Raw genomic sequence first — 27,523 nt, 5'->3', positions numbered from 1 at the left:
GCCTACTGCTGTCAGGGCCACGTGCAGGGCCCGCCCTGAGGGGAGGAGAGAGGGCGGGGAAGCTGCTTTTAAGGCAGGTCTGGAGTTGAACTGGCGCCTTTCCTGACTCTTCACCTGGACTCTGAGTCGTCTTGGTCCCAGGAGCCAGTAGTGAATGCAACAGTCTGCCCACCTGTGGACACCAGGTAGGTGCCTTTATTCTTTAAGAAGAGAGGAACACGGAGCACCTTTGCTGGCCCTAATTCATTTAAACATTTATTTTATTTATTTTTTTTTTTGAGATGGAGTCTTGCTCTGTCACCCAGGCTGGAGTGCAGTGGCGCGATCTCGGCTCACTGCCAACGTCTGCCTCCAGTGTTCAAGCGATTCTCCTGCCTTAAGTAACAGGGATTACAGGTGTTTGCCACCATGCCCAGCTAATTTTCTTATGTTTAGTAGAGATGGGGTTTCAACATGTTGGCCAGGCTGGTCTCAAACTCTTGACCTCAGGTGATCCTCCCACCTTAGCCTCCCAAAGTGCTGAAATTACAGGCATGAGCCCAGCCTCATTTAACCTTTTGTCCTCAGCTTCTCCATTTCTCAGGGCTCAGAGTGAAGGTGGGGAGAAATGGGGTGGAGAATGTGGATGAGACAGAGACGGTCTCAGCATCACAGACCGCAGAGTTCAGCACTTCAAGGGAACTAAACCTGTGCCCCTCGGCGAATAGATGAGAGAGCTGAGGGCCAGGAAGAAGAGGCTTGCTTGAGATCATGGAAAGGGACTGGACACAGAACCCAGGCCTCCTGCCTCCCAGCACTCTAGGAGCGCTCTGGGCACTTCAGAGATAGGCAGGAATGGGAGGTGGGGCGGCTGGCCTTCACTGGTCCTGTGGGTCCCTGCCTGCAGTCCACGTCCTGCATCACCGGGTCTGGGTGTGAGGGATGGGAAGATCGGGAGCCAGTTTTCAAAAATAGGGGGTGCAGTGGAGATTCGGCTAATGAGGCAAAGTGCTTTGGGGGAGACTCAAGCTTTACCCTTGCCCCACCTTCTCCCTTCACTGACCTGGGCTGGTAGGGAGAGAGTAAGTTAGGAGAAGAGGTTGGCAATGACACAGAAGAGGGGATTTGCCAAGGCACCAGGACTCCCCAGAGTCCTTGGGAACAAGGAAAGAGATCTGAGTCAGAATCAGAAGTGGGAGCGGGTAGGGGGCAGCTATAAACAGGGCAGAGGTGGCTGGAGCCCTCCTTGCCCCCGCCCCGTGCCTCCCAACCACACAGAGCCCCGGGCCCAGGGACTCTCCCCACCACTTACAGCAAGAAAGAGCAAGTTAGAGGAGTGTGCGGGGCCGTGAAGGGGGCAGCATTCAGGAATACAGGAGTAAGATGGAGCCCTGCCCTGGTACATCCAAGGGCAACGCGGAGCCTTAAAAGTGAGGGGAGGCTGAAGAGGATCGTAGGGGCTGCCTGCCCTTTGCTCAGCTCCAGGTCTGTCCCTCTTGGTTCCAGAATCCCAGAAGGGGCAGCGGTGGACAGTGTTCTTAAATATGTGAAGCAGCAGCAGAGGCTAAAAGGGTGGGACTGCGGAGCAAGACCACCTGGGTTTAAACCCCAATTCACAGTTGGGGTTGTATGACCTTGGGCAAATTCCTCAACCTCTCCAGCCCTGCAGCAATAGCACCCTCCTCAAAGAACTGTTGAGAAAATGCAAGGTGTTCAGTGTCTGTTATTATCATATCCCCATCACACAGATGGGACAACTGAGGTCTGCCCAGAGAGGAAAGGACGCTTGCCCAGCGTGGCACAAAAGCTGTGTCCAAATTAGTAAGCAGGTATACTGGGTCCTGATTGCGAGGGGACACCCGGCCCTCCTTGAGCTCTGCAAAGTCAGCAGACCCAGCCTCCTCTGCAGGACACAGCCAGAAAACCCTTCAGGGAGCGCCCAGATCCTGTCCCAACAAACCCAGTCCACTTGGAGCCTGTGTGGAAAAAGCCGCGCTTCCGGCTCTGTGTCCTCAGCTGTCCCGGGAGGGGGGGAGCGCAGAGGCCGGCTCCCTTCCACTTCCATTTATAGAAAGCTTCCCGTGCCCGGGATGCCCCGCCCCCTGCAGGACCTGGCCAAGGAAAAGTCTGGCATCAGACCTACGGGAGCCGCAGGGATCCGGGGAGGCAGGAGAGGGGAAGGGGCCCTGGCTTTTCTCGTGAAACCTGTGCGACCTTCAGCCAATCACGCCCCCTCTCTAGATCCCAGGTGTCCCTCTGCACTTGAATTCCATGTGGCATTGTAGCAGGACAAGCCGCAGACAAAACTCTTCAGACACCAAGTTAAAGAAGGAAGGGGTTTATTGGGCTGGGGGCATCGGCAAGACTCCTGTCTCAAGAGCCGAGCTCCCCGAGTGAGCAATTCGTGTCCCTTTTAAGGGCTCACAACTCTAAGGGGGTGCGTGTGAGAGGGTCGTGATCAATTGAGCAAGCAGGGGGTACGTGACTGGGGGCTGCTTGCACCGGTAATTAGATCGGAACAAAACAAGATAGGGATTTTCACAGTGCTTTTCTATACAATGTCTGTAATCTATAGATAACATAACAGATTAGGTCAGGGGTCGATCTTTAACTACCAGGCCCAGGGTGTGGCACCGGGCTATCTGCTTGTAGATTTCATTTCTGTCTTTTAGTTTTTACTTTTTTCTTTCTTTGGAGGCAGAAATTGGGCATAAGACAACATGAGGGGTGGTCTCCTCCCTTAGCATAAGGAATTAAGATTCCAAAATCCCACACCTGTGTTTGAATCCCAGCTCCACCATTTTTCTGGATGTGAAGCGTGTTTCTTGACCTCTCCGAGTCTCAGCATCTTCATCTGTAAAATGGGCTGACAACTCAAAATAAATAAATAAGGCCAGGCACAGCGGCTCCCACCTGTAATCCTAGCACTTTGGGAGGCCGAGGAAGGAGGAGCACTTGAGCCCAGGAGTTCAAGACCAGCCTGGGCAACAAAGTGAGACCCTCTTTCTACAAAAAATTCGCTGGGTATAGGGCACAAGCCTGTAGTCCCAGCTACTCGGGAGGGTGAGCTGGGAGAATCGCTTGAGCCCCAGGAGGTCAAGGCTGCAGTGAGCCATGACTGTGCCACTGCACTCTAGCCTGGGCAACAGTGAGACACCTTGTGTCAAGAAAAAAAAAAAACAAGAAGACTGACAATACGGTGTAGTACTTCCTAGAGCTGTGAGAGGATTGAGTTACCAAATGTAACTCGTATGTAAACTACTTGGCACATGGTCAGTGATCAATAAATGGAAGCTACTATTATGAGGCTGTTATACTCCATAAGTCCTTATTTCTAAGTACTATTTAGAATTGCCTAACTACCTTCACAAGGAGCACCTCACTGGTTCCATAACACTCTCTGGGAGGGTACAGGAATTCTCATTCCCATCTCATAGATGAGGAAACTCAGGGTCAGAGTCACACCATAAGGAGCTATTTGAGCTAGAAGTCAAATCTAAACCTTTGGATCCCAGAGTCCACTTTCCCTTCTCCCAGGCTAGTCTCAGATACCTTTTCCAGTGCTAAAGTCTGACTCCAAAGCAGGACATAAAGGAGGCATCTTAGCAATGAGAAGAGAGAGAGTTGCGGGGTGTTGGTGGGGGCTGGGGACCGGCAGCAAAGCTCAGAGCAGGCAATGGGAGTGCAGCCAGCACATTGCAGCTCTGTACAGTTTTCTTGGCAGCCTCAGTCCCAGAACCTCTTACCTCCTTACCAAGCCCCACCTACAAGAAACTAGCATGTGGCATTAAGGTTAGACAATGGAAAGGACTTTTCACAGTAAGGAAAATGAGGAAGCTGGGACATGTCTTTCCCAAATGAGCCCCAAGGAAATGAATATCATCTGATGATGTCACTCCCCAGCTCAAACTTTTCAGAGCCTCCCTGTTGCCCTCAGGGTTGAGCTGGCAGTCCTGAGCCCAGCCTGCAAGGCCCTACAGGATCTGGCCAGCCTGCCTCCCCCGCCCCATCTCCTCCACCCACCCCAGGTGCTTTGTTACTCAGGTGCTCAATAGTGTCTTGTGAGCTTCCCTGCTGGCCAGACTTTGGCACAAATGGTCCCCTCTACTTTGTTTACTTATTTATTTATTTGTTTATTTAGAGACAGAGTCTTGCTCTGTCATCCAGGCTGCAGTGCACTGGCTCGATCTCGGCTCACTGCAACCTCTGCCTCCCAGCTTCAAGCAATCCTCCTGGCCCAGCCTCCTGAGTAGCTGGAATTACAGGCACATGCCATCATGCCAGCTAATTTTTATATTTTTAGTAGAAATGGGGTTTCACCATGTTCGCCAGGCTGGTCTTGAACTCCTGACCTCAAAGGATTAGCCCACCTCAGACTCCCAAAGTGCTGGGATTACAGGTGTGAGCCATCACGCCCAGCCCATCCCCTCTACTTTAAACCTTCCTCTCTGCCTCCTCATCCCTACCTACCTTGCGCAGCTACCTCTTGCTTTTCCTTCTTATCTCCCTTTGCATGTCCCTTCCTCCAGGAAGACCTCCCTAACCTCCCTACTAAACTAGAAAAGTCCACTGTCCCTCCCCTCCTCCCTCGTGACACTGCTTACAGTTGTTCACCCACTTACTTGTCTGTTTCACCAACCGGCCTAAGTGCAGGCGCTTGGACATCAGGCAGCCGAGGGCCCAGTCCTTCTCTACACTTGTTGGCAGTGTGACCCCTGGGCAAGTTACCTACCACTCTGTGCCTCAGTTCTCTCCCTGTAAAATGGGATAATAATACCTACCTTATACAGTTGTTATAAGGATTTTTAAAGGCTTTATGTAAAAATACCAGAGCTTATGTGGATAATAATTACTCAGTAAACATTAGGTAGTATTTACTTAATAAACACACCTGGGATGTAGTAGATATTCAGTAAACATCTACTGAAGTTATTTTATTTAATGATCACTTACAGAATGCTTATTATGTGCCAGGTGCTGTTCTAAGCACATTACAATGATTAACTTGTTTTATAGACAAGGGAACTGAGGCACAGAGAAGTCAATTAACTTGCCCAAGGTTATACAGCTGGTAGGTGGTGGAGCCAGGCTGCAAACCCAGGTGGTCTGGCTCCAGCATCCATGCTTTTAAATGAATGAATAAATTAGCCCTTGTATGGAGGGTGGGAGGCAGGGGCTTCACCTACAGAAGTTACTCTGTTCCCACTCTTGGACTGTTTCAGATCCTGGGAGCTCCTGGTTGGCAAGTGAGATCTCTGGGATGTCAGTGAGGCTGGCTGAAAACCAGAGGTAAACTGCAGAGGTCACCACTCCCACCATGTCCCAGGTGATGTCCAGCCCACTGCTGGCAGGAGGCCATGCTGTCAGCTTGGCGCCTTGTGACGAGCCCAGGAGGACCCTGCACCCAGCACCCAGCCCCAGCCTGCCACCCCAGTGTTCTTACTACACCACGGAGGGCTGGAGAGCCCAGGCCCTGATGGCCCCCGTGCCCTGCATGGGGCCCCCTGGCCAACTCCAGCAAGCCCCACAGGCGGAGGCCAAAGCCACCTGCTTCCTGCCGTCCCCTGGTGAGCAGGCCTTGGGGACCCCGGAGGACCTTGACTCCTACATTGACTTCTCACTGGAGAGCCTCAATCAGATGATTCTGGAACTGGACCCCACCTTTCAGCTGCTTCCCCCAGGGACTGGGGGCTCCCAGGCTGAGCTGACCCAGAGCACCATGTCAATGAGAAAGAAGGAGGAACCTGAAGCCTTGGGTAAGGATTTGGGGCACAGTACCAGGAGGGGAGCTTGGTGCCAGACCTCATGAGGAAGAAGGATTTTCCTATGTACAGAGAAGGGGACCCTGTCCTGTTGGGAGATGCTGTGCAAACCTAACCAAGTTACTAACCCCTCTGTTTTCTGTGCTACACAAAGGGGATAAATACAAGTTTCCCTCACTGGCCAATTCTATTTGGTTCCTGGGTTTGGACAGTGATAGATACCGATTTTCTATGATTTTATGAGGACTTCAATAAGCTCCTATAGAAAGTGTTTTGGGCAGTGCCATGCCCATAAGGAAGAGCTCAATAAATGTGGATCCCTGACCCCCACTGTCCTAGGGTGTCTCACTTCAGAGCCTAACCTGGGCCCCCCTGAAATTTTGGTAGGATTGCTATCGGGACCTCTGTCCTTGTTTAGGGGAGTATCTTTCTGGAGAGGCCCATGCTGGAAATGGAAGGATTGGGGCATCTGTTTGGGATAAGGACCCGGCAGTGTGCAAACAGTGGTATGCTAGTGAATGTTTACCTGGCTCTGGTTGGGGAGCAGAGGCAGAGGGAGCTGATTTGAAACTTCTGCCCATTTCCACAGTGTAAATTCTCCCACCGTGGCCAATTTCAAGCTACCAACATGATGTCACTGAATGAGGAGCTGGAGACATGTGGAGTAGCAGGCTGTTACACAGCATTGCCACCACACCAACACAATAGATGTAAATAACCCTGAGAGCACAGATAATAGTATGGAGGGTGGGGAGATATTGTCATAAAATAATTGGGATGTGACGAATTTTGAGTATTTATTACCTTTGTTTTTAATGTAAGTTATTTCATTGTAAGTGTACATAATGTAATTATTCATAATGACTGGGTTTAGTAACTAGCTGGACAAAATCCTGAAAATTTAACAATCAGCTCTTAACCAGCTGATACAAGCCAATTCCAGGGCACCACCGAGTCCAGAGGAACCTGGAAATTCCTACATCTGGCTTCAGTTTCCTGAACAAAGAGTTTCAAGTATGCTCTTGATGAGGATCAAGGAGCAGCCCCATTAGACAGGTTGGAAGACTGAGGCCTCCAAGGCTTTAAACTACCAGCAAGGGTGAAGGGGTGCATGATTAGGATTAGAGATAGGAGCCATAAGATATTACACTTACTGGACACATATCAGGCACTGTGCTGAGCACTTTATGTAGAATCTTCAATCCTCTCAATCCACTCCCTGAGCTGAATTTTTTTTTTTTTTTTTTTTTGCAATGGAGTCTCACTGTCACCCAGGCTGGAGTGCAACAGCATAATCTCGGCTCACTGCAACCTCCACCTCCCGGGTTCAAGCGATTCTCCTGCCTCAGCCTCCCCAGTAGCTGAGGTTACAGGCACCTGCCACCATGCCCAGCTAATTTTTGTATTTTCAGTAGAGACAGGGTTTCACCATGTTGGCCAGGCTGGTCTTGAACTCCTGAGCTCAAGTGATCCACCCACCTCGGCCTCCCAAAGTGCTGGGATTACAGGCGTGAGCCACCACGCCCGGCCGAATATTTTGTCTCCGTTTTGCAAATGAGAAAGCTGGGGTTGCTGGGGTTGAGTAAGGAGCCAGTCTAGCCTAATGGCTGGCATCAGGCAGAGCTTTCACAAGCTGCTTGCTTCACTGCCTTGTGTCACAGATTCCCCATCTGAGAAATGGAGATAATGAGAGTTCTTACCTCAAAGGGTGTTATGGGGATTGAAAGAAATTACATTTGTTGGCTGCTTATCACAAATCCTGGCACACTATATGCCATTCTAAATGGTAGCTGTTTTTATTAAACATTGGAGTTGCACATCGGGCTAGCCCCAGGGTAGGTTTGGGCTCTGAGGTGGAGGCCAGCCCAGCACCCAGGCCCTCTGGCACCCCGGGTTCCTGGGCTCCTGGGCTCCTGCCTGCTCTGTCCCCTCTCACCAAGCATTGCCTGCCAGGCCTGTTAAAGAAACTGTCCCTCAAGGGTCTTCCTGTTTCTTAAGGCCAGTCATGGGCATGTCACTGCAGGAAAGGCGTCTTGGGCCTAATTACTATTGGCAGGATCAAGCCCAGGGTTTTACCGTTCACGGCCCAGGACTGGATTTCCACATGTCCAAGGCCAGCTGGGGCAAAACCAGTCCCTGTGGAACGTCTTCAAATGTTGGGTGGGGGTTGGTGACAACTAGGCCCTTCCTCCACGGAACGGGCTCATGATCAGCTTAGGGCTGATGGCATGGGTCCACATCCACAGATGCCCTGGGCACCACATGCCATCGTGAACATGTGTCCACCCAACTCTGGGGAACAGGGAATGTAACGCAGGCAGTGGCCAGAGGGTCCTGAGGAAGCTGCCTCTCTGTGCCCTGGCCCCTTCTGATGCAGAAAAAAAATCTCCTCCTCTAACGTCTGCCTGGACACCTGCAATGCCTGGGAGCTCACTACCTCCTCAGACAGCCCAGCCAGGTCAGCTCCCCACTGGGAAGTTCTCCACCATCACTAAGAATAGCAGACACCTGAACCCAAAATCCTCCCCGCAGACCCTACTGCTGGTGACAAAGCTCTCACTGGCCCATAGCAGTGTACAACTCTGAGTGTACAACTCTGGTGAGTTCTCTTACCTCGAAATGTATTCAGAGTGGAGGATCCCCTGCCATTTTACAATCTCATCCTTCCTACTTTTGGGCTGTTCAAGGAAAGACACTCTGACATTACCGTGCTAGGAGATGTTTACTGTTCCTCTTTGTCTTAACTTGGCAAAATTTAAAAATTAAACATTGGTAATTCTATATTGACATTTCCCCTAAATATATATACATATTTTTTTTGAGACAGGGTCTCGTTGTGTTGCGCAGCCTGGAGTGCAGTGGTGTGATCGTAGCTCACTGCAGCCTTGAATGCCTGGGCTCAAGCAGTCCTCCCACCTCAGCATCCCCAGTAGCTGGGACTACAGGCACATGTCACACGCCCGGCTAATTTCTTTCTTTTTTTTTTCCCTTTGGTGGGTGACGGAGTCTTGCCTCCCAGGTTCAAGCGATTCTCATACCTCAGACTCCTGAGTAGCAGGCATTACAGGTGCCCACCACCATGCCCAGTTATTTTTTTTGTATTTTTATTAGAGATGGGGTTTCACCATGTTAGCCAGGCTAGTCTTGAACTCTTGACCTCGCCCACCTCGGTGATTCGCCCACCTTGGCTTCCCAAAGTGCCGGGATTACAGGTGTGAGCCACAATGCCCTGCCAACCCGGCTAATTTTTAAACTTTTTGTAGAGACAGAGTCTCGCTATGTTGCCCAGGCTACCTCAAGCAATCCTTCCTCAGCCTCCCAAAGTTCTGGGATTACAGGCGTGAGCCATTTCACCCAGCCCAGGCTTAAAAAAAAAAAAAAAAAAGGCCGGGCACAGTGGCTCACGCCTGTAATCCCAGCACTTTGGGAGGCCGAGGTGGGTGGATCACCTGAGGTTGGGAGCTCGAGACCAGCCTGACTAACATGGAGAAACCTCATCTCCACTAAAAATACAAAATTAGCCGGGCGTGGTGGTGTGTGCCTGTAATCCCAGCTTCTCAGGGGGCTGAGGCAGGAGAATCGCTTGAACCCGGGAAGCGGAGGTTGCAGTGAGCCGAGATCGTGCCATTGCACTCCAGCCTGGGCAACAAGAACAAAACTCCATCTCAAAAAAAAAAAAAAACTAGTCCATGTACCAGCCTGGCCAACATGGCGAAAACCCATCTCTACTAAAAATACAAAAATTAATTGGGTGTGATGGCATGAACCTGTAGTCCCAACTATTGGGAGGCTGAGGTGGGAGAATCACTTGAGCCTTGGAGGTGGAGTCTGCAGTGAGCCGAGATTGCGCCACTGCACTCCAGCCTGAGCGACAGAGCAAGACTCCGTCTCAAAAAAAAAAAAAAAAAAAAAAAAAAAAAAAAAAAAAGAGTCCAATGATCCCCGTGTCTGGCTTTTGAAGGAAATAGTGGAAATCTCCTTTTACAGATGAGGAAACTGACGCTCAGGGTGGGTATGTGATGGCTCACAGTCACACAGCCAGGGAGAGATAGGTCAGGCCTCAAATCCCAGCGTTCGGGGCTCCATAGGCCACTGTCCTTTCTCTCTAAAGTCTAGTCTTCTGCCCTCTGGGGCATCACGGAATCCATCCGTTTGGAGGCAGTCTGCAGGCTCCTCTTCTGAGACCCGACCTCCTGGGCGCTTCACAAATCTTCCCTAGGTTCCCTGCCCCTGCCTTCCTTTAAACTTGCCCTGGGGGCCCCCATCCCACAGGGAATGTGGTTCCTAGAAGCAAACACCATATCCCTTTCTTTATCCTTTCCAACACCCCCCACCCCATCTTTGGAACAGGCACCTCACTTTCATTTTCCAACAAAGTCTGCCAGGCAAGGCTGTTTACCAGCCCCAAGTGAAAGGTGTTTAATAACTGTCTCTCCACCCCTCACCCACACGCCCTCCCTCCACTCACCCGCCTGCCTGGGGCTGGGGCCGGCACCCACCCAACACTGCTCAGACTTGCCCCACAGGCCAGTAAACAGTGACTGCACCCCTGCGATGGGTAGAGGCCCCCAACCCCGCCCCCCAGCCACACCCACCTTGAGGTGAGCACAGGGATCCTCCCTCCCCTCCTGCTCTCCTTACTCAGCGCCCCCGGCAAGGTCCCTGGTGGATGTTTCAATGGCCTAGTGAGTAGGGAGCCCAGAGCTTCACCGTGCCAAGAGACCCTCCCCAAAGCAGCCAAGCAGCTTCTCACAGGTCAAGGCCTTGGAGCAGGGTCCCAAGGAGCCCCTCCTCATCCTGGAAGAAGCAGTCCCTAAACAGAGCTCAACAACACTCCCTGGCTGTGCAGCATTGGATAACTCACTTCACCTTTCTGAGCCTTCCAGATTTCCCATCTGTTATATGGGCATTAATAATATCCCCTACCTCCATAGAGTTGTCATGAGGGTTAAAGGAGCTAATACAAGCAATGTGTTCGTAGTGGTCCTGGCACATTGCACTCAATAAAGACCAGTCTCTATGAAACATCGTTGTACACTAAGTGTTAGCTCCATCCCCACTCTCCTCCAAGCCTCAGTTTCCTCCTCGGTAAAAAATAATGCCTGCCCTGCTTAAGGGCTATTATAAGGTTCAGAGGAGATTACTGGTGTAAACACTATAAAGTCCTATAAAAATTGAAGTTGTGCTTTCCAGCCTTCCAGAAGAATCCAACCCATTCCAAGATCTCTTTTCTTCCAGAGCCCACAATACAGTGCCCCAAAGACTCTCATCTTGCAGTCATCTTTCTAAGCAGAGAGATCCCCACCTTAGCCAGAAAAGGGCTCCATTTGGCCAATACTGCCCCCAAAAAGCAGGCAGGTAGGAAATGCTCCTCTCTCGAGCCTCACCATGGGCCAGGCTCCAGGCTATTGTATTTCATCCTCATCATAACCTTGGAAGACTGGTTTCAGATCCTCACTTTGCAGATAAGGAAACTGAGGCTCAGAGAGGTTAGGAAAGTTACACAATGCCCTTGGCTAAAAAGCAGCAAAGCCAGGACTCACCCCAGGTTTGTTTTGCTGCAAAGCCAGGCTCTTCCTCCACCCGCTGAGCAGCAAGCCCCAGTCAGCTGCCAGCCCTTGCTCATCTGATGTAACTCCCTACCCCCACCGTGGCCCAAGCAGGCTCAGACAGAGGCAGTAACCGTGAGCAGGGCCAGATGGCCCTACCCAGGAGCAGGCTGGGGCAGGCTGGGGCTCCACAGTCATAATGGGGAGGAACAGTACATGTGCCAGGGCCCCAGGCAGGTGGGAGCTGAGGGTGCACGTTCTCCCCAATTTCCCCAGCCTCCATCCCAGGAAGCCAGAGGCAAGACTCACACTCTTCAGAAAGGAGCAGCTCATTAACCCCCACCTTCCTCCAGCTTTGCTGGAACAGCACCAAGGACAATTCCCTTCCCCCAGGTCAGGAGGAAGGGTGTTCATCCTCACCATGGGGAGAACCTCACAGCAGCCCACCCCAAGACCAACCTCCGGAGAGGAACAAGGCCTCAGAATCCCAAGAGTCCTGGGTGCCCTGACCGGGGAGTGGAAAGAGCGCTGGAGCGCATTGGCAGCCTGGGGTGTGTTGGGTGACCCCTGTGTACAAGCTGCGATCCCCAGGAGATCCATAGCTCAAGAATGCAGGAAGCCCTGTGCTCAGGGAATGCCTGCACCAAAGCAGGGTTCTCAGACTCCACGGCACATTCACATGCCCTGGGTGGCCCTGCTAAAATGCAGATTATGTTTCTGTAGGGGTGGATCCCAGGTGATATGGTCCTGCTGGGCCATTCAAGGTCTTCTAGACTCACCTGAAAAACTGGAAAACAAACAAAACTGAGGCCTGGGTTCACCCTCTGGAGAGTTTAATCTCATTGGCATGAGGCACAGCCTGGGGTGAGTCTAGTGTGTAACCAAGCTTGAGAATCCCTGCTTTCATTGCAGGTACAGAGAAACCACTTCCTTTTTTTTTTTTTTTTTTTTTTTTGGAGATGGGGCTTCACTCTTGTCGCCCAGGCTGGAGTGTAGTGGTGCAATCTCGGCTCACTGCAACCTCTGCCTCCCGGGTTCAAGCGATTCTCATACCTCAGCCTCCCAAGCAGCTGGGATTACAGGTGCCCAGCTAATTTTTGTATTTTTGGTAGAGATGGGGTTTGCCATGTTGGCCAGGCTGGTCTTGAACTCCTGACCTCAGGTGATCCACCCGCCTAGGCCTCCCAAAGTGCTGGGATTCCAGGCGTGAGCCACCGTGCCCAGCCTCAGAGAAACTACTTTCACACATCCTGTGTAGCAGAGGCATCAGAAAGTGTCACTGGTACAACCCATCAAGTGGCCATTTCAACCTACAAACAGGGCACAGACAAAGGAGAGGGTTGCCCAGTTTTTAAGCACCTGTTCTGTGCCGGGAACAGTGCTGTGCTGCCTACATGAGTTTCACTTCATCCTTTTTGTAACACCAAAAGGCTGGATGCAGTTGCCCCACTTTACAGGTGTGGAAACTGAGGCCCTGAGTGGTGAAGTCTTTTGGCCAAACTCTCTCAGAAAATAAGTGGCAGAGCCAGATCTGAAGCCTGGGTCTGTCTGATTCCAAGGCCTGGGTCCTCTACTGCATCTCCTCACCCAAGAGAAGTTGTCACAGGAAGGGTGACTGGAACTGGGCCCTGAAGGTGGAGTTGGGCTCTCCTCTCTGGGCCTCAGTTTCCTCATCTCTATAAAAGAGGGGGACAGAATGGCCTTGAGGACACTTCCAGCCTCTCTGTTCTGTGAGTCCAGGCTCCTGCATTTCACCAATGCTCTGCTTTTCTCCCCCCAAAGACATAAAGTACATCGAGGTGACCTCCGCCAGATCAAGGTGCCACGATGGCCCCCAGCGCTGCTCCAGCCCCTCTGTCACCCCACCCTTCAGCTCCCCTCGCAGTGGTGGCCTCCTCCTTTCCAGAGACGTCCCCCAAGAGACACGAAGCAGCAGTGAGAGCCTCATCTTCTCTGGGAACCAGGGCAGGGGGCACCAGCGCCCTCTGCCCCCCTCAGAGGGTCTGTCCCCTCAACCGCCAAATTCCCCCAGCATCTCAATCCCTTGCATGAGGGGCAAGGCCTCGAGCCCCCACGGCTTGGGCTCCCCGCTGGTGGCTTCTCCAAGACTGGAGAAGCAGCTGGGAGGCCTGGCCCCACAGCGGGGCAGCAGGATCTCTGTGCTGTCAGCCAGCCCAGTGTCTGATGTCAGCTATATGTTTGGAAGGTAGGTTCTGTAGCTTCTAACATTGCACACACACACACACACACACACACAGGCACACGCACACACGCACCCCCTAAAATCATTGAAAGGGACCCTGCTCTGTCTGAGCAAAATCTGGGCATGCACCAAAACCAAAAGCGAATGTTTGCTTTTACAGCCATTCAGATCTCAAGCTGTCCTCAAGCATTTAGAATACAATTCAATATAAAAAGTCTTGACTTATGTCTACCTTTTGGGAAAAGACCTGTTGCCTTAATGAGGCTCATCTATATCCTTTCCAGCCCTCATACAACCCATCTCAAGGAAGGTTTTTTTAAACCCCAAAACACAGGGCTATAAATATAGAATTGGGGGGCTGAGATGAACTACTTAGGAATAAAAAGGTTCCTTCCTCTGTTGCTGGCAAAACCTAGCAAAGGAGGGAGGCAGCCCTGCCTGGGAATCAATTACAATCATCCCAGCTCAGTTCTCTATAGACCTCACGGCAGAACTGCAGGCACATGAACACCCATTCTGCCCCAGGAAGACCAAACCGCAGGATTCTGCTTCCCACTCCACCTCCAAAGCCACTGGCCAAGGCAGTCCCTGGCACAGAGGCCGGGGATTCCACAGCCATGCCCGCTGGCACAGGCCTCTGAGCTCAGGGAGAAGTCTGGCTGGATGTGAAGCTGGCCTTCTCCTGCAGCTGGGGAGTTCCCTCTGCGTCAGCCATAGTGTGGTCCAGCGTAGGTCCAGCCCATCTGCAGGGCTCCTGGGAGTCATGGGGGCCTGAGGAGGTCCTGATCCGACAGCTCAGTCAGAACGGCCTGGCTGGGAAGGCAGATGGAATGTAGGCCAGCCTATGCCCAAAGACTGCAGGGGTCAGCTCACTGGCTACTTTAAGTGACCAAAGACCCTACCATCCAGGGACATTTCTGTATCCTTACCATCCCTTGAGGATTAGGTAGGCATGCACTTTGCTGTGGACTGTAGGGGGTGGGGTATGCAGTGTTCTATTTGGCCAAAGCCATGGGAACCAAGATCACCAGATCCGGAGCCTGGCTCTAGCCCCTGAGCCACCTGTTGCCCTAACACCCTGTCTGACGCTCTCTCCCACTGCAGCAGCCAGTCCCTCCTGCACTCCAGCCACTCCAGCCATCAGTCATCTTCCAGATCCTTGGAAAGTCCAGCCAGCTCTTCCTCCAGCCTCCACAGCCTTGGCTCAGTGTCCCTGTGTACGAGACCCAGTGACTTCCAGGCTCCCAGAAACCCCACCCTAACCATGGGCCAACCCAGAGCACCCCACTCTCCACCGCTGGCCAAAGAACACGCCAGCAGCTGCCCCCCATCCATCACCAACTCCATGGTGGACATACCCATCGTGCTGATCAACGGCTGCCCAGAACCAGGGTCTTCTCCACCCCAGCGGACCCCAGGACACCAGAACTCTGTTCAACCTGGAGCTGCTTCTCCCAGCAACCCCTGTCCAGCCACCAGGAGCCACAGCCAGACACTGTCAGATGCCCCCTTCACCACATGCCCAGAGGGTACGTTTTAAACCAATATTTGAAGCAATGTAAGGTTTGGCTCGGAGGAACAAAGTGCCAGTGGGTTTCTACAACAGCCAGTCAACACATTTATTGAGCAACTATTGTGTGTCCGGCACTATGCCAGGTAGTGAGGACACACAGAGGGACACAGTTTAGAAAGAGACAAAAACAAATCATCACGGTAGGGTAGGAGAAACGCGGAGGTAAAGAGATATTCTCAATCATATGGGCCAAAGCTGAAGGAATGATTCTTTCAGTCTGGAGAATAGAAGAAGCGACATCGAGCTGGATCTGGGAAGTGGATCAGAAGTTTGTGGCAAGAGAAAGAGAGGAAAGGCATTCCCAGCCAGCAGAGAAAGCAGGGGGTCCACAGTCATAAAGGTGTGGAAGCGCATGGCATGTTCAGGAAATACCGGAATGTTGGGTGCAGGTTCAAATCATTGAGAGTAATTTGAAACCAGATTGTGAAAGGCCTTAAATGCCAAGCTAAAAAAAAAAAAAAAAAAAAAATGGAATTTGCCTTTTAAGCGATAGGGTACCATCAGAGAGCCTCATACAGGAGAGTGATGGGGTCAGAGGTGCACGCTCAGTGGATCACCCTGGCAGCTCAACAGATAGCAGGGGCCTGAACCGGGGTGGGGCAGTGGGGGTGAAGGAGAGAGGACAGAACCAGGCGACCCTCAGGATGTGCTTGATGACTAACTCAAGGAGAGCAAGAGGGCGAGTCAGTTCTGACTCTGACGTTCGAGGATGACGAGAACACAGAGGGGGTGGATGGGGTAATACAGACAATGCATTCCAGTTCAGACAGCTGAAAACCACAAAACAGCAAACACCCTCCTTCCCGGAGTCTGAGACCACAGGCGTCCAAGGAGAACAAAATCAACCAGAATCTACAGCAGTAAACCCAGAAGCTAAGCTCTAGCACCCTGTGGATGCCTCTCCCATGAGCAGAGTCCCCTGCCAACCCCCTGTTCTCCCTCCCTCGGCCGTTGGGGGGCTTCTCAGCCCCCACTTGGCCATGACACTCACAGGCATCAAGGCGATTCCAGAGGGGGTGGGGGTGGAATGTTTACTATAGCCCACTGCTCACTCCCACTCAGGAAGCCATGTGGAGGCAAGCAGGAGAAAATGACACTTCTGGCGTGCCTTTGCATCTGCCCTGATCGCTTTCCTAGGACAAATCATTTGCAGATTTCAGTACTTCTTTTGAAGGAGTTACTTGAGAGTAACTGGTCACAACACTCCTCTTCAAGCCGCCAAGGTTGACAGCTACTGCTCTCTGCCTTAGGGACCCAGGGAAATGGCCATTTTGGCATCCCAAAGAGCACATTTACTTAGCCTAGTGATATTCCCATCTTGCTTTGCTCCCATAATATCACTAACTATACCCCCAGATCTTATCAAATTCTGCAAAATATTCCTAAAACAAAATTCATTTTAATTCCATAGACTACTGGAACATTAAAGACCCTCAGAAGTTTAGTCCACTTGGTCCCCTCTGAGCTTCAGTTATCCCATATCAGAGTCAAGACCCAGGCTCCCGCCTCCCAGGGGCATGTTTTCTGCCCGGATCTGCTATTTTCCTCTCCGTCACGTTTTCTGCCATTTTCTTTTCCAAGCTGAATATTCCCCTAAGGAATTCTTAGGATTATAAAGATGGAGGAGAATGTGATATCAAACATGATGCATTTGAGAATTCTTTGTTTATCTCTTATTTCAGTCCTCACCAGGGGACTCAACACTAGATTTGAGAAACCATTTCTCCTTAAACTGAGGTTGTATCTATTCATTTTTTATTCATTACCAAGGATATAAGGGCACTTCTGAGTTCTAGATGCACCAAACCCTGGCATCCTTCTGTTTGCTTTTCCCTCATCGTAGGCAGTTTGGAGATAGAATGGGGTTAGGGTCTGGGATGGTGGTTGAATGAAACCTTGGGGCAATAGAGGAGGGAAGGGTCTCCAGCCTTCTCTGGTGAACATCCCTCAGCTCCCGTCTGTCCAGCCTACAGGGTCCCCCTTCTCTGTCTGTCTCCAGGTCCCACCAGGGACATGCAGCCCACCATGAAGTTCGTGATGGACACATCTAAATACTGGTTTAAGCCAAACATCACCCGAGAGCAAGGTAAAAGGAAGCACGAGCGACCCCAGAATAGGGTCTGGGTCTTGCCCTTTGCATCAGGCAGGGCCCTGGGTTACAGTTAAGGAATGGCAAATAGTGGGTCCTGGGAAGTGGGGGAGGGGGATGTCCTGCTGACCTCATGACCTCCCGAGGAAGTAGGAACCACAGCAAGAATGGTGGAGATTTGACAGTAGAAAGAACTTCCTGGGGACAAAAGGTGACTCTGTAACATCTGCTCTGTGAGGACCCTACGGGGCTGGAGACAGAGGGTGTCCAGGTGGGGCGGTGTCCATCTCTGACTCAAGGATTGTTCCAGCAATCGAGCTGCTGAGGAAGGAGGAGCCAGGAGCTTTTGTCATAAGGGACAGCTCTTCATACCGAGGCTCCTTCGGCCTGGCCCTGAAGGTGCAGGAGGTTCCCGCATCTGCCCAGAATCGACCAGGTATGCGTCTGTCTCTGTGCTCACTCAAGGCCTCACTGAGGCAGCGGGGTGTGGTAGGTTCCAGTCCTGGCTCTGGCACTAGCTTTCAGGGTGACATGGTGCCAGTCTTATAACAACTCCTAGGAGAAGCGTCCACCCCAGTGTTCTCCCCGAAGCCCTCCAGCCCCAAGGCACCCTGAAAAACGCCTTTCACAGCAAGCCTGCCTGCTTCTGCCTTCCCGAGCCCCGCCCCCACTTCCCTGCTTTTTCCTCATGGTGGGAAAGAAGGAGGAGGGTCCTAGCTCCCTCTAGGCTGCTCTCTTTGGAGTCAAACTGGATTCGTTTCCAGGGATCCTAATGTGTGATTACACACGTAGCTAGCTTATCTCATGGGTGATAGTTTATCACGTGTGTGTACTAGCTCAGCACATGTGTGTGTGATAGCTTATATGCTCTCCTGTGGTCTCCCATGCTCATTTGATAGCAAACATCTATGGGGCATCACCACACACCAGGCACTGTGTGAGGCAGCAGGGATACAGAGGAATCAGACACAGACACCACCTCACTAGGGAGACAGATGAAAACAGATGATTACAGTACAAGGTACCTGGGTCGTAGGCCTCACTCAAACCCCAGGATTGCACCCTCTTGTTTAACGGATGAGGTAACGGAGGCTCCCAGAGTTACTTAATGACCCCAGAGCAATTAAGTGATAAAGGAAGGATGAAACACCCAGCCTTGTGTTCTTGACAGTATGCCTCGCTGTCACAATAAGAAAGTGACCTCTGGGGAGGGTGTTACTTATAAAGGACGCCTTGCAAGAGGCAATGAGCCCAGACTGAGGAGGACACTGTGGACTGGTGGAAAGGAGTCAGAAGGTCATTGTTCACCTCCCCACCCCCGGGGCCAGCGTGGCTCCAGCAGAGATGACCTGGTGGGCAGAGGGAGACAGAAACCAGACCAAAGAGTCGACATTTATCTAAATAATTAAGAAGTGTCCTTGCCAGGCACAGTGGCTCACGCCAGTAATCCCAGCACTTTGGGAGGCCGAGGCAGGAGGATCACTTGAGCCCAGGAATCTGAGACCAGCTTGAGCAACATGGCAAAACCCCGTCTCTACAAAAATCACCCAGGTGTGGTGGAGCACACCTGCAGTCCCAGGTACTTGGGAGCCTGAGACAGGAGAATCCCTTGAACCCAGGAGGTCTTTGAGGCTGCAGTGAGCCATGATCACACCACTGCACTCCTTCCTGGACCAAAGAATGAGACCCTGTCTAAAAAAAATAAAATAAAATAATCCCTAGGCCGAAGCAGGAGAACTGCTTGAGCTCAGGAGTTTGAGACCAGCCTGAGCAAAATAGTGAGACCTTGTCTCTACAAAAGAATTAGCCAGACATGGTGGGGCACGCCTGTAGTCCCAGCTACTCAGGAAGCTGAGGTGGGAGGATTCCTTAAGCCCAGGAAGCTGAGGCTGCAGTAAGCCAAGGTCATGCCGCTGCACTCCAATCAGAGCAAGACTCTGTCTAAAAAAAAAAAAAAAAAAAAAATTCCCTGATAACTCTTGACCAACAGAAAAGTTTCCCCACCCACCCCCAAAAAAAGAAGAAGAAGAGAAAGGTTTCCTGAAGAGGGTGTGGCTGGAGCCATTGAGCAGATGTGTTGGCACCTCCTCTGTGGGAGGGAGAGTCAGGGGGATGGACAAGGTGGAATTTTTTTTTTTCCGGTGAGACAGAGTCTCACTCTGTCACCCAGGCTGGAGTGCAGTGGCACAATCTCGGCTCACTGCAACCTCTGCCTCCCAGGTTCAAGTGATTCTCCTGCCTCGGCCTCCCGGGTAGCTGGAACTACAGGCATGTGAACCACACCCGGCTTTTGTGTGTGTGTGTGTGTGCATGTGTGTGTATGTGTGTGTGTCTTTAGTAGAGACGGGGTTTTACCATGTGGGTCAGGCTGACCTCGAACTCCTGACGTCAAGTGATCTTCCTGCCTAGGCCTCCCAAAGTGTTGGGATTACAGGCGTGAGCCACTGCACCCGGCCACAAGGTGGAATTCTATGCGAATGCACGCTTTCTTCTTCTCTGTCCAGGCGAGGACAGCAATGACCTTATCCGACACTTCCTCATCGAGTCGTCTGCCAAAGGAGTGCATCTCAAAGGAGCAGATGAGGAGCCCTACTTTGGTGAGACTCCCCAGCCTCCAGGCTCCGCCGGGATGGGGGGCCAGCGAAGTCTCCGTTCTGAGCTGAGGGGTGGGCTGGGGAAGCTCTACTCATGCAGGGCTGCTTGCTTCCTTTCAGGGAGCCTCTCTGCCTTCGTGTGCCAGCATTCCATCATGGCCCTGGCCCTGCCCTGCAAACTCACCATCCCACAGAGAGGTGGGTCTGGGCCCCAAAGAGGCAATGCCAAGGTGGGGGACCTGTTTGTTCTCACTAGAAATGAGGTTCACTCCTACCTTGTTGGTGGATTATTTTAGTGTCATGGTTAAAACTGTGTGCACTGGAGTCGCTCAACATCTCCACCTCCTAGCTGTGAAAATTTGAGAACGTTGACCTCCCTGAGCCTCAGTTTCCTCATCGTACCTACTTATAGGATTGCTGTGCAGACTGAATGAGATAGCTCTGGCAACGCTCTCAGCGCAATGCCTGGCATAGAATGGATGTTGGATAAATAGCAGCCTGCTTTGAAAGGATGAAAGAGCCTAAATCAAATAGTTTGGAGAGGTTTTCTCTTTCCAGGCCCAGCATTTGTTGAGCACTCACTCACCCATTCATGCTTCACCAAAAGCTTATGAAGTAGACTTTGCTGTTATCATCCCCATTTCACAGATAAGAAAATAAGGGCTGGGCACGGTGACTCGCGCCTGTAATCCCAGCAGTTAGGGAGGCTGAGGCAGGCGGATCACTTGAGGTCAGGAGTTCGAGACCAGCCTGGCCAACATGGTGAAACCCCGTCTCTACTAAAAATACAAAAATTTAGCCGGGCGTGGTCATGGGCGCCTGTAATCCCACCTACTCGGGAGGCTGAGGCAGGAGAATCACTTGAGCCAGGGAGCCAGAGGTTGCAGTGAGCCAAGATCGCACCACTGCACTCCAGCCTGGGCGACAGAGCAACAGAGCAAGACTTCATCTAAGAAAGAAAAAAAGAGAGAAAGACAGAAAGAAGGAAAGAAAGGAAGGAAAGGAAAATGAGCGTTCTATATGTTAAGTAATTTGCCCAAAGGCCCACAGAGTTAGACCTTCAACTCAGATCAGCATGCCCTATCCCAAGCATACAGCCAGGTAGGGGGGCAGCTCAGATGGAATAGATCATCTCGGGGTGTGCAGGAGAAGCTCGAGAAGGGCTGTTTCTGGGAAGGGCATCAGGGCAAGGGAGCCCCAGAGGAGCGATGGTGAGAGCCTCCTCGCTTTCTGCAAAGACAGGTCAGGGGTTGGGACAGGGTCCAAAAGAAGTGAGGAGGTCAGGGGCCTGTGAGGACAAGATCATGGCAGCCATCTAGCATCTAGGAGGTGGGGGTCTAGGAGGGGATGAAGAGATCAAAAGGGTTGCAAACTAAGCATTTAGGAAGCCCAAAGTGGCCTGTTTGCCTAATTACAATTACGGTAATCACACCTGGTTTGAGTCACTTCCTGGAGATGGGGGTGGAGGTGGGAGATCTTCAAAGGGATTCATGAGGCCTGTTCCTGTGAGAGGGGTCCATTCACTCCACCCCCGCCCCTTTGGGGGGCCTGTTTCTTTGCCTTGGCTCAGAACTGAGAGGTGCAGATGGGGCCTCGGACTCTACAGACAGCCCAGCCTCCTGCCAGAAGAAATCCGCGGGTGAGTGGTACAGGAAGGGAGGCGCCAAGCTTGGCTGTGCCCCAAGAGGGCACCTCCCAACCCTGCACACATGCACGCATGCACGCACACACGCACAGGCCCACACGTGTTTCCCATCTCAGCTTTGTTTCTGCATCTTTAACAAGGTGCCAACCCCCTCCCCATCACCCCTGTAAAACAGAAGATGAGAGGCCAGCAGGGAAGTGAGGCAGGGTGGGGGGTGGGTGGAGTGGCAGAACTTACAGTCCCTCCTGCATACACATGGGCACGTGCACACATGCTAGGATCTCTCTGGGTCTGAGAAACCTGCCCTGGAGGTGGTTCTGGGTCTGGGATCCTCTGTGGGGTGTCAGGTCTGAGTCCTGGAGCCTTCACCAGGGGAAGGTCCCTGACCCACACTCCCAGAGGCCAGCACACATCAGCACTTGTCTCAGTGACTGTTCCTGCTCTATGCCCTGAGCACGAACAATTTCCCTCCACATTCTTGTCTTCTGTCCCTACCGTTGCCAATGAACCAAGACCTTGAAGGTGGAGGTGTGGGGAGGAGGGCAGCCGTTAAGTGTGGACAGAAGGACACTTTCCTGGGCACCCCTACACACAGGGCAACTTCCCCTCCCCTGCCCCATGCTGGAGGGCCAGGGGCCAGGGCGATGCAAAGCCACAGAAGATCCCAAAGCCCTCTGGGGTTGGCCTCAAACTGTGATCACCCACACACCCACTTCCTGTTGGGTGGCTCTAAGAGGAGCTCCACTGGATTCCTGAACAGGAGACTCACCCCCTCCCCTGGCCCTGGGCAGAGGGAGAACCTGGGCCCTGGGTCAGCGGCCCCAGCACAGTGTCTGCCTCCCACAGGCTGCCACACCCTGTACCTGAGCTCAGTGAGCGTGGAGACCCTGACCGGAGCCCTGGCGGTGCAGAAGGCCATCTCCACCACCTTTGAGAGGGACGTCCTCCCCACGCCCACCGTGGTCCACTTCAAAGTCACAGAGCAGGGCATCACCCTGACGGATGTCCAGAGGAAGTAAGGGCCTTCCCTTGCCCTGGGGCTGCGGGGCTGGCAGAGTAGAGCTGGAGGGGACAGCTGAGACAGCCTCGGATCAGGGATGAAGGTTGAGTTCAGGGTTCTGGATGACCCAGCAGGGCCAGTGATGTGCTGAGTGACTCCAGGCAGCTTCCCTGCCTCCTCCGGGCCTCACTCCACTGCCAAAGCCCCTGTTCATGGTGACTGATGAAAATGGAGTTAATGGGGGCCGGGCACGGTGGCTCATCATGCCTGTAATCCCAACACGTTGGGAGGCCAAGGTGGGCGGATCACCTGAGGTCAGGAGTTCAAGACCAGCCTGGTCAACATGGTGAAACTCCATCTTTACGAAAAATACACAATTAGCCGGGCGTGGTGGCATGCACCTGTGATCCCAGCTACTTGGGAGGCTGAGGCAGGAGAATTGCTTGAACCCAGGAGGTGGAGGTTGCAGTGAGCTGAGATCACGCCATTGCACGCCAGCCTGGGTGACAGAGTGAAACTCCATCTCAAAAAAGAAAAGAAGGAAGGAAGGAAGGAAATAGAGTTAACTAGTATTCATGGGTGCTGATTATGCCTGCACCCATTGATGGAACATCTTCCCTAGGCCAGACTCTGGCTGACCACTGGGACCCAGAGAGGAATGAGATCGTTCCTTCCCCAGGCTCAGATCTCACAGTCTAACAGGAGCCTGATCCAGGGCTGAGCACTTCACAGGGAGGAACAAGAGATGACCAAGACGTAATTCGTGTCCTCAAAAAGTTAGGGGCCAAAAAAAAGTTAAATGGCGTGGTAGGGGTGTGATAGAAAACCCCAGAGTGTAAGACACAGGCAGACAAGCCCCATGAGAGAAGAGAGGCAGGAGCGGGGCGCCATGGCCCCCCAGTGGGAAAGGCCATAGCAGTCGTCGAGGTCTAACCCAGAGACTTCTTGGAGGACAGGGCCCCTGAGCTTGGGGGGAACGAGAGATGCTGGAGGCAGGGTGACACTGGGACAGGCTCTCATCGCTTCCCTTCTCTCCCCGCCTCCTCCTAGGGTATTTTTCCGGCGCCATTACCCACTCACCACCCTCCGCTTCTGTGGTATGGACCCTGAGCAACGGAAGTAAGTTCAAGGCTGGGCCAAACTAAGAAGGCCGTCCAGGGCCCAGCTGCCCACCAAGGTGTCCTGCTGACTCTGGGACTGGGATCCCAGAGGGAGCCTGTGAACCTCAAGGGGTCAGGGTGACAGAATGAGAGTAGGGTGGGGCATGGTGGGGTGGGGACACAGCTGGCCAGTCCTGCTGCTCCTCCAGGGTCCTGTGGCATGGAGCGAAGCCTCATTACTCGGTATCATGTTCTTTCCTACAGGTGGCAGAAGTACTGCAAACCCTCCTGGTAAGGCCTTCCTGTCTACTCTGTTACCAAAGAGGGGTCCCTGTCTCAGGGCCCCAAACCCAACATGGGGAGGGAACTAGAGAAGGAAAGAGGCACCATTCTGACTTTAATAGTCCAAGGTGTTGATGAGGGCACAGGCTCTAGTCCTCAGGGAGCTCCCATCTGACAAGAAAGACTTTGACTGCCCTCAAAGCCTCTGGGCTGATGGGGGTGACATGAGCCTGGGAGCCCTCAATCTTCTGCAAGAGGCAAAGGCTCTAACTTCAGGGAGCCTCAAGCTATTGGAATGTCCCAGTCTGATGATCAAGATGCATCCTTGCCCTCAGGGAGCTTCCACTCTAATGGGGAATGCACAGGTCCTGTCCTCAAGGAGCCCCCCTCAAAGCAAAGAAAACCCAGAGCTTGAACCTGGAAATCTCCCAGTCTGATGGGAGAGGCATCTCCTTCCTCAGGGAGCCCCATCATAAGGAGGTGCTGGAGCCAATTGGCTAAGGGAGGGGCAGGGAGGAATGAGGTGCAGGCTGAGGACCCCCCACCACCCCATTCCCACCAGCCTGATGCCTCCCTGCATCCCACCCCTCACTCAGACTGCCCTCCCCCACCAGGATCTTTGGGTTTGTGGCCAAGAGCCAGACAGAGCCTCAGGAGAACATGTGCCACCTTTTTGCGGAGTATGACACAGTCCAGCCAGCCTCTCAGGTCATCAGCCTGGTGACTGCTCTGCTGCAGGATGCAGAAAGGATGTAGGGGAGAGACTGCCTGTGCACCTTCCCAACACCTCCAGGGGCTTGATAAGGAGCCTCCCTCCACCCCCTGAATGGGTGCGGCTTGTGGCTGTATTGACAGACCAATCTATGGGACTAGGGAGATTGGCATCAAGTTGACACCCTTGAACCTGCTATGGCCTTCAGCAGTCACCATCATCCAGACCCCCCAGGCCTCAGTTTCCTCAACCATAGAAGGAGACCAATAGACAAGATCAGCTGTTCTCAGATGCTGGTGGGCATTTGAACATGCTCCTCTATGATTCTGAAGCATGCACACCTCTGAAGACCCCTGCATGAAAATAACCTCCAAGGACCCTCTGACCCCATCGACCTGGGCTCTGCCGACACAACAGTCTGAGTGAGAGACCTGCAGCCCCTGTTTCATGGCAGACAGCACGTGCCTGGCGGTGACCCACGGGGCCCCTGGCTTGCAGCTGGTGATGGTCAAGGATTGACTACAAAACGGGAATGGATAGACTCTATTTCCTTCCATATCTGTTCCTCTGTCCCTTTTCCCACTTTCTGGATGGCTTTTTGGGTCCACCCAGCCAGGATGCTGCAGGCCAAGCTGGGTGTGGTATTTAGGGCAGCTCAGCAAGGGGAATTTGCCCCCATGGTCAGAGGAGACCCAGTTGTCCTGCACCCCCTTGCAGATGAGTATCACCCCATCTTTTCTTTCCGCTTCTTTCTTTTTTGAGACGGAGTCTCACTGTCGCCCAGGCTGGACTCCAGTGGTGTGATCTAGGCTCACTGCAACCTCCACCTCCCAGGTTCAAGCAATTATCCTGCCTCAGGCTCCCAAGTAGCTGGGATTATAGGCATGTGCCACTCACCCAGTTAATTTTGTATTTTTAGTAGAGACGGGGTTTCACCATGTTGGCCAGGCTGGTCTTGAACTCCTGACCTCAGGTAATCCACCTGCTTCGGCCTCTCAAAGTGCTGGGATTACAGGCGCGAGCCACCGCGCCCAGCTTCTTTCCATTTCTTAATAGGCGAGTATTCCAAAGCTGGTATCGTAGCTGCCCTAATGTTGCATATTAGGCGGTGGGGGCAGAGATAAGGGCCATCCCTCTGTGATTCTGCCTCAGCTCTTGTCTTGCTGAGCCCTCCCCCAACCCACGCTCCACACACACACGCGCGCGCACACACACACACACACACACACACACACGCACGCCCCTCTACTGCTATGTGGCTTCAACCGGCCTCACAGCCACACGGGGGCAGCAGAGAGTCAAGAATGCAAAGAGGCCGCTTCCCTAAGAGGCTTGGAGGAGCTGGGCTAGTTCCCACCCCCAACCGCACCCCCACCCCCACCCCCACCCAGCCTCCAGAAGCTGGAACTATTTCTCCCACAGGCCTGAGTTCCTAAGGAAACCACACTACTGGGGTGGAAGGGAGGGTCCGGGAAGAAGCCCACTCTTGCTCTACGAGGAGCAAGTGCCTGTCCCCTCCCAGCGGCCAGCCCTGCCAAAGTTGCATTATCTTTGGCCAAGGCTGGGCCTCACGGTTATGATTTCAGCCCTGGGCCTGCGGGAGAGGCTGAGACCAGCCCACCCAGCCGATGGTCGAGCACTGCCCCGCCGCCAAAGTCTGCAGAATGTGAGATGAGGTTCTCAAGGTCACAGGTCCCAGTCCCAGCCTGGGGGCTGGCAGAGGCCCCCGTATACTCTGCTACAGCTCCTATCATGAAAAATAAAGTGTTTGTCTTTGCAAAACAGTAAGTTCTGAGGCAGTCAGGTCTGTGCCCTCAGAGATGGAGACCTGAACAGAGAAGGGGGCCTGACTTGGGAGGGCGTGGCTGTGTCTTAGGGGAGACCGGGTGTGCCACGCTCCCTCCCACACCCCTGGCCACGGCACCACAGGCCCAGCAGGCTTCCACTTCGTAAACCATCGCTTAAACCACTCTGTGTCCCCCACACGCCCAACACACTTGTTCTTCTTTCTTCATCACCCCTTTCCTGCCACTCTGCCAGGGAAACAGAAGGATTGTGATTTCCCGGGGCCCAAAGTGAGTGTGTATGGTGCCCCTGACGGATTCTAAGGTCTCACTCAGCCCCCACTGAGAGGCAAGGAGAGGGGGGCAAAACATGAACCCCTCAAGAGGAGTCCGGAAGAGTCCCTGAACCCAGATGGCCCCAGAGCTGCCAGCTCCGCCCTGAAGAACTGGACCATGGTTAGGTGTGGTGGCTCGCACCTGTAATCCCAGCACTTTGGGAGGCCAAAGCGGGAGGATGGATTGAGCCCAGGAGTTCGAGATCAGCCTGTGCAACATAGGGAGACCCTGTCTCTACAAAAAAATACAAAAAGTTAGCCAGGCTTGGTGGCACATACCTGTAGCCCCAGCTACTCGGGAGGCTGAGGTGAGAGGATCACTTGAGCCTGGGGGGTCAAGGCTGCAGTGAGCTGTGGTTGTGCCACTGTACTCCAGCCTGAGTGACAGAGTGAGACCCTGTCTCAAAAAAAAAAAGAAAAGAAAAAGAACTGGACCATGGCCTCTTGATCCCACCCCGGGCCTGGGGAGTTCTACCCCCAGTCCTCCCCTAAACCAGTCCCAGAGGAATGCCCCCCTCCCAGACCTGCTCCAGACTTCACTGCAACTAGGGAGCCAAGGCTGGCATGCCCTAAGAAGGCCTCAGCAAGCGATGCAAGAGAGGCTATGGCACTTCTGTTCTCCTAAAGAGTTTTGGGAATGGGAGAGCCCCTCCTTCTCTCTGGGCTGAGCTATGTGACCCAGTGGCAGGGGCCTTGAACCACCGCCGGTTAGCCCCTGCCTCTCTTTCCACCGCCCCAGTGCGGTTCCAGATGGAGACTCCTCTCAGTCTCCTCTCGGTCTCCTGCTCTTGCCCTGCTTGGCCCAGCATGGAACAGAGTTCGTGGAAGGCGATCATTTCTGCTGCATTTGCCACAGTTCCTGTTTCCCCTAAGAAGATTTAGCGGAGAACTTGACTTAAGACTTTGCTGAGGGCAA

General features: G+C 52.9%; 1 protein-coding gene across 1 annotated transcript; it reads left to right on the top strand.

Moving 5' to 3' along the window:
* The first annotated feature begins 95 nt into the window (after positions 1-95).
* TNS4 (tensin 4) lies at positions 96-26,272 on the top strand. The gene is made up of 13 exons (XM_055256394.2): positions 96-185; positions 5,202-5,735; positions 13,073-13,496; positions 14,598-15,022; positions 17,066-17,152; positions 17,466-17,591; positions 19,660-19,752; positions 19,870-19,947; positions 21,320-21,388; positions 22,241-22,409; positions 23,445-23,513; positions 23,759-23,785; positions 24,391-26,272. The coding sequence occupies exons 2-13, from the start codon at positions 5,297-5,299 to the stop codon at positions 24,530-24,532; spliced, it is 2,148 nt and encodes a 715-aa protein (XP_055112369.2). The 5' UTR covers positions 96-185; positions 5,202-5,296; the 3' UTR covers positions 24,533-26,272.
* The last annotated feature ends 1,251 nt before the right edge of the window (positions 26,273-27,523 follow it).

This window comes from Symphalangus syndactylus, chromosome 20 (genome assembly GCF_028878055.3).
Source record: "Symphalangus syndactylus isolate Jambi chromosome 20, NHGRI_mSymSyn1-v2.1_pri, whole genome shotgun sequence".
NCBI classification, from domain to species: domain Eukaryota; kingdom Metazoa; phylum Chordata; class Mammalia; order Primates; family Hylobatidae; genus Symphalangus; species Symphalangus syndactylus.
Note: the sequence above shows the minus strand (reverse complement) of the source record. Positions and strands in the feature narration are given on the sequence as shown.